Consider the following 7,157-nt stretch of genomic DNA (forward strand, 5'->3'; position numbering starts at 1 on the left):
TCAGGCGGGGGGGTTTGGGGTGCTGCCGGGAGAGACGCTTACCCCTCGCTGCTTTTCCTTTTCTCTTTCCAGTGCCTGGGGTTGCCGAGTTCGCCGCCTCCTTCAAAAGCGTGAGTGATCGCTACTTTGCCTTTCGCGTGTGGTGGTAGATCTGCTGTTTCTCCTTGTGGGCTTTACATCTTTGTTCTATAAAACGTGTCTCGATTATAACTTCAATATATGCTAGCTTGATCCTTTTGTTTTTAATATCTCCTTTATGTTTTTTTAATATCGTATGCAACTTACTGTGAATGAGAATTATACCTTGGAAGAAATAAAAGGTTTTAAACGTCAGGAAATCCTGCTTTTCATACTGACTTTGGCTTGTGGGTGGTAGTGTGCCGTTTTTAATTAAAAAATCCAGGGAAAACTAGAAAACAAGATTAAACATTAAAATATCTCTACAGAGCACGTGGAACTCTCCTATTTTTGCTGTCAGCATACCTAGTTTTCAGTACAAGTTTAGATTTCTTTGTATAATTCTAAAAATGCACTTGTCCAAGTATGAACTTTCATTTTTTTCAAAACAGCCTATTACAAGTTCTCCTCCTAAGTGGATGGCTGAATTAGAAAATGATGATATCGATATGTTAAAGGGTGAGTATGGACATTGTGGGCAGGAAGTAAGGTTGCCAAAGCAGATGGGAATTCAGTACTTACTTAAGAGGCTTAAAACATTTATTCTTTAAATGTTCTGGAGGTGACCCTGTGGCCTCAGTTCTCTAGCCCTCATATTTAGAGAATCTTCAGCTCAGAAGTCTCTTTATCTCGTTAATGATATACATTTTTCATTAATCCAGTTGTCTCCAAGAGAATATCCAGATGTCAGTGGCAGGCTGATTTTTCAAAACAAGCATGCAGGAACTAGTTGAAGCAGTGTAATGTTACATATATTTCAGTTACCTTGCTTACCAGTCTCTCATTGCATAAGTATAGTGGGTGTTTCCTGTATTTTGAGAAGTGGCATTAATTTTTTGGTGGGCCTCAGCTGATGAGACTTGATGAGCAGCTTAGACTTCTTGGTGGACTTGTTCAGAGATGCTCTGTGCGTGTGTCTTCACTCATAGATGCAAGATCTCTAATCAAATGGTAAGGCTGTATGAGCAAGTTGCAGAAGGGCTAGCTAGCATGTAGATTTGCTGCATGTTACAGTTATTAGTTTGCCGTGAACATCCTTGAGCATGCGCTACCTCTCATGTGAATTCCGGATAAACTGTTGCAAAGTGAAAGTGGGACAAATCAGCTTTGAGTTGCTGCAAGAAATGTGTTTAAACACACGTTATTAAAGTATGGTAAGTCCATTCCCTTGCATACTCTTTTGTAGCTTGTTCACATAGCAATGTGAACTTACAAGAGCTTCCAAAATATGGGACAAGTTGCTCATTGCAGTGGTGGCAGATTACAGTATAAGCCAGATCTGTGGCTGTCTTTTTCAGTAGAGAAAGCTGGTCTTTTCTCAGTACGTTAAAATCAGGGGTGGCATCAGCTTGAATTTCAAGCATACTCTGTTCACTGGAAATAGAGCCTGTCAGAAGTATGACTTGAAAATGCTCTGTGAAGTGGTGAAGTGTCACTAGAGGGCTATACACAGTGTTAAAATTCACACTTTTCTCTCTTCTTAGAGTTGGGGAGCCTCACTACAGCTAACCTGATGGAAAAAGTTCGTGGCCTGCAGAACCTGGCTTATCAGCTGGGACTGGATGAATGTAAGTGCTGTACACAGATGTGACTGACTACATGGCAAATCTTCCCATTAAAGCACGTGCTCATGGTACATTTGTATCTGGGAAAGCGTGTTGGCAGATTTGACATGTGTCTGACTGTCACAGTTGGTGACCTTCCAAAACAGGATGAGAGGGCGAGCTTACAACTCCAACTCACAGCCTACCCACATGGGGGAAACATCTTAGCAGAAATAAAAAGAGGTCATATGTCAATTTGGTGTTGTCTAGTCATACATAGACTTCTGTTCCTGACCTAACGTTGCCTTAGATAAATCAGGTCACTTTGCTTAGTTTCCCGCTCAGATACTAAAGCTATTTCTCTGAATACTTGTGGTAGTACTTCTGTCAAACTTCATGCACTGCCTTTCATAGTGCACCTTTAACTTGTGTGTAGGATTCTCCTATTGCTTAGTGTTCATACTGTTTTCTGCTTCTGTAGCTGTTATTTTTTTCTGCACTCAGTTGTGGCAGGAGATGATGTCATTAATTACTGAAGTTGACCTTCATCGCACTTACAACCAACCAATTTTTACCATTTTTTTTGAAGAAGGACCTGCTGTCATCGCATTTAGGACTCTGTTGTTAACAGGTTGATCCAGCTTTGAGGATTTAAAGAGTATTGTATTTCTTTTAAATGCTGCATGTACTATGTAGTGATACATTTAATTTTTTTCTGCTTAATTTTGCTCTAGTGTAGACCTTAGTTGCAGTGACTCTTGGGCTGCACAAAGCACCAAAAGTTTTAAAACTTACAGGTCTTTCACTTTCCTTTTAGTGGATAACAAAAAAGCAGTAATAGACCTTTGAAGTCTTCCTGACTGTAAACCTAGGATATGCTAATGTTTTTGCTATTAACAGATTATTAAGCCGTTTTTAACACATTCCCTGTAAGTTTATTTTACTTTCAGTGCTACCATCTGTTAAGATTGTGTAAAGCATTTAGTGGAGTAGAAGTTAAAGTATAACAATGTAAAACGGAGTCAGATACAAAGATTAGCTGATGATTGGCTTTCTCAGTTAAGCTGCAGGCTTCAGCATCAGGCAGCTTTGGCCTGCTAAATGGCATTTAAGCAGAACCTGAGTTACATTAAAGCTAACAATGTTGTTGTTTCCTTAGCAATATTTGTTGCATGCATTTCCATGTATTTTTACTGAGAATAAATAAATATGGGAAGAAGACAAAGTGAGCAAACAATGAAATATCTGAGGTCCAGCAGTTAGAACCTTTAGTCTGTAGTAACTGAAATCTTGAATTTTCAAGCTTTATGAAAGCTCTCCATGTTTGTAACTTCTTGTCACTGAAGTCTATTTTCCTTTAGGCTATAATACATTGAATGCTTTGTGTGTTATAATATGCATTTATCTTCAGAAGATTTTCAAAGAAAATTAGATGCGGAGTTTGAACAGAGCTTTTCCGGTCTGTTTTTACTAATACTGTCTTTCAGTTATTTTCTCTTACAGACTTAGATAAATGAGAGAACAAGAAGAAAAATCCAAAAGATCTGTTCATTAAAGTTAAGGGACTTGTGGTTTTGGTCCAGAGGTATTGGATTTGACTATATCTTTGTGTATTGAATTTTAATAGTCCCCTTTTGACTTGACTGGCTATCAAAACCAGGATTAAAACCGCTGCTGATCGGTCTCCTCTAGATGGCAGCATGAGGCTTCCCAGAGAAGGCTTTCTGCTTTTTTTTATAAAACTGCCGTTTCAATCATGATTTGAACAACTTCTTCCCAAGGTTGTTTTTTGTGACATATTTCCTGTTCTGAATGTGCACTGTCTTTTTTACAGTATTTTCAAATGTTTTTTCTGTATTTGGTGTGCACAGCAATTCTGCCTCATTGTGTTAGCAACTTTTTCTTCCAACTCTTTTCTTCTATATCCCATCTCAAATCCTTTATACTTTCAGAGACTTCTGTTTTCATCCAAGTTATTGATAAAATGCTGTGCAGGTCCAGAGTGATTCCTGCAGCACTGCATGACAAATGCATCTATTGAGTGACTTTGTAATTATGTTATGAGGTCTGTTATTGAACCAGTTCACAGCATACTTCATGTTAATTTTGCAAAGTGACGTGTGGGACTGGGTACCTTTTGAAAAGTTTATTCATCAGTGTACTGTTGCAACACTAAAATTGAAGTCTGAGCAACTAATTTGACATGGTGTATTTTGATAAATTAGTAATTACTGAATTACATGCCTTGTTTCTTAAATTCATATGAACTATCTTACTCTTTTGTCTATATAAGTGGGCTTTCTTGGCACATTTGGAACAAATGTATGCAATGCTTTGTCCATCTTCGCTGCATTCATCTAGGAACACTGGAATACTGTTATCTGGATTCCACATTCTTATTATATATAATTCCTGCAAAAAATCCCTAACTTTTTGGCCATGGATTTCTCAGTTCTTCTTTTGGTTGCTTGCTTCTCACAGATTTCTCTTCTTTGCAATTAACTTTTTCCTCTCTTTTTCCCCTAGGGTTATCTTTACTTTCTGTAACCCTGGCTGTTTTGTTGAATGCCCCATGACTTCTGTGAATCAAATTGTTAACATTAACTTACATTTTCTTTCCAGCTTGTTTGGCATCTGGTTTGATTTACAATTGTCCTCCACTTTCAAAAGTAGCAGATTTTACAGTCACTGCTATTTCACTAGTCTTTACTTTAAGCTGCATATTCTTAGGTGATTTAAAGGATTATATCTTAGCACAGAGTTCTGTGAAAGTTTTTCTTTATCATATGAAACTGAATAGACTTGCCCTGCTTGGATTGTAACAGTAAGTTCAAGAAACAGTCGACTAGAAACTTCAGAGATGACTTTTACTGTTAGAGGTCTGAGATACAGTGAATGTCATTCAGGCTAGAATAATGTTAACAGAACTTCCTCAGGTATTTTATATGGGCATCTGAGGAGTCAGGCTTCTTACCCTCTGTTATGATTTCTGTGCAGTATAGCATGTACCTGTTTAGACTGCAGTAGCTTTATCTGATAACACATCAGCCTCTTGAGCATGTGGGATGATAATGTCCAAGGACACCTCTGACAACTAAAATGGTTAATGCTATTTTTGATAATGCCGTTCCATCCTCCTTGTCTGAGGGTTCAGTTCTTTCTGAATAAGGTTGATCTGTCCAGCCATATTTCTAGCTTTAGTAGTACCTAATACATTTAGTTCCTACTCACACAAGATAATTTGCTTATTTTGGTGTTTTACCTTTGTCGTTTAAAAAGACTTCTGTTTGGCAGATATTTTGCAACTCTTTTTTTTTTTTTTTTTTTTAAACAAATGGATAAGTGAGCACCTTGCTATTTTAAAAATATATTTCTGACTGCTGGCTGCTGATCTCCTGTACTTTCATTTCCATTTTACTAAGATGCAAACTGTTAAACTACCAATAAAAGATGGGTTATCTTCCATAAATCAGAATTTCTTATTTGCACTATTTAATTTGCTGATGACTTAATTTGAAGATCTTTCTTGTGGATCAGAAAGGATCTCCAAGGTGATCATGGGGAATCTCTTCTTCAGCTCTCTTCCTAGCATGCTAGTAGGTGGATTCTTGCTTGCTCATGTCTATTTCTTGCAGAATATTCTTCCTTTCCTTAGCACAGAATTCACCTAAAGTATAGCCTTCTTTGAATGAAGCAGGATTTTTGTAGCATGAACCAATGTTTTATTTTTTTATTTTTACTTCCCTCTTAAAGGATAGGCTATCCTTAGGTCTCTGATTTGTGTATTTATTCTTTGTTACAAGGTGGTTCTGGAGTTCTCCAGCAGCTTCCAGGCTCAGTACCTGGTATAAATAATAATAAGATCTTTTAAAAATAAATTATTTTTCAAGACCTTTTCCTTTCAGCTTGTGTGTCCTTGCCTCCTTTTTAAGCTATGTAAAATTTTACCTCGTCCTCTTGCTTCTTACTGCTTTTCTCTTTTTCTTCAGCTCTCTCATTAGAGCTTCTATTTTCCTCCTATTAAAGAGTTATTTTATTGGTTAGAATACATTGAAACATTTTTTAGTATTAAAAATCCTCCTTTGTGTGGATTTTGCTGTCCTTATCAATGTGTGTGTTGTAAGGATGGGAGGAGGAACAGGGCTCAATGAACACACCTACTTTTAATTGTTCATGTAGTTAGGGTGACTTTGGGAGGTATAGTATCACTGCTGAATGTGAGCTGCAGCCAGTCAGCAATTCTCATCTCTGCTGTTGGCAGCAGTCTGGGGAAAAGAAAGGTATAGGCATATTGCCTCATTATGGGCTTTTTTTTCCCCCCACTGTCTCCCTCCAGCTTTGCTTGGGATGGGATAGTGAGCACCTCAGAATGAGGACACCCCAGCTGATGTGGCAAGCAAGAAGGAGGTAGTTTTTATCTGGGAACCAACTCACAGATCCTGACTCAATGTTTGTGGTCCGCAAAGCAGCACGTTTCAAAGCAGTTTATGTAAATAGCTGCAAATTTAGATACCTAGCTCTGTTTTTCCACTGTATGACCCATTACAGCTTTCAGAGCAACAGAGTCAGCTTTGGCTTTAGAAGATTTTTGAAGTCTTGGTTTCATGAGCTAGCAGCTCTGGGAAGTGCATACATTGCTAGTAAGCAAACTTAACTTGGTGTTAAGAGATTTTTATTATCCTTGAATGCAGTTATTTTAAAGATCTGCCCTGTCATCCTTTTGAATATACGTATACACAGAGATGTATCCGAGAACTATATACACAGAAAAAAATATGTTTTCCTTGGAAAAAAATTTAAAAAGTAAAATAAAAAAATAATTTTTTTCCAAACTTTGGAACAAACCTATGTGTAAAAGTAACAGATAGGTAGGATGGGGAAGCAGGAAAAGCACTATGTCACTGAAGGAGTGTGGTTGTCCAGGACTTTCTGAAGGCCCTGCTATTGCTTCCCTGTGAATCTCTGATATTTTTCAGATAACACCTGCTATATTGGTTCAGAAGTTCTAGTGTGTGTGTGTGTGTATATATATATGTTTATAAAATCTCACTGGTGCCAGGGAGATTATCTGGCTGCTATGCTATCACAGTGTAGCTTTGGTGATATTGCTAGTGCAAGACTTCCTGAAAAGCCTGTTCTTTTTAAGCCCTAATATGTTTGTGGAAATAATGGTGCTTTTGTGCAGCATCAGCCTTAAATATTAGAAAATGTGGGATAACTGACTCCACAGATGTGAACACCTTTTATAATTTCCCTGTCAGTGATTTTTGCTAGTCTGTTCTCTTACGTTAGATTAAATTTTTATTTGGAGTTGAAGCTGTTTTGCGCTTTTCCTCCTGTAAAATTAGGAATGTAAGAATGACTATATTAGCCAATGTTAAATCCTCACACTATTTCAAGAGCAAGGAGACAGTTTCTGAAAATACTAACCAAAGT

General features: G+C 37.5%; 1 protein-coding gene across 1 annotated transcript; it reads left to right on the forward strand.

The window, feature by feature from the left end:
* Positions 1 to 23: 23 nt before the first annotated feature.
* LIN52 (lin-52 DREAM MuvB core complex component) lies at positions 24 to 1,745 on the forward strand (the record flags this gene model as incomplete). Its single annotated transcript, XM_009694713.1, has 3 exons — positions 24 to 110; positions 570 to 636; positions 1,662 to 1,745. Coding segments are annotated over 3 exons (238 nt in total), but the record flags the coding sequence as incomplete, so codon positions are not given.
* Between the last annotated feature and the right edge of the window lie 5,412 nt (positions 1,746 to 7,157).

The sequence above is a fragment of the Cariama cristata genome, unplaced genomic scaffold (genome assembly GCF_000690535.1).
Source record: "Cariama cristata isolate BGI_N322 unplaced genomic scaffold, ASM69053v1 scaffold17192, whole genome shotgun sequence".
Classification (NCBI taxonomy): domain Eukaryota; kingdom Metazoa; phylum Chordata; class Aves; order Cariamiformes; family Cariamidae; genus Cariama; species Cariama cristata.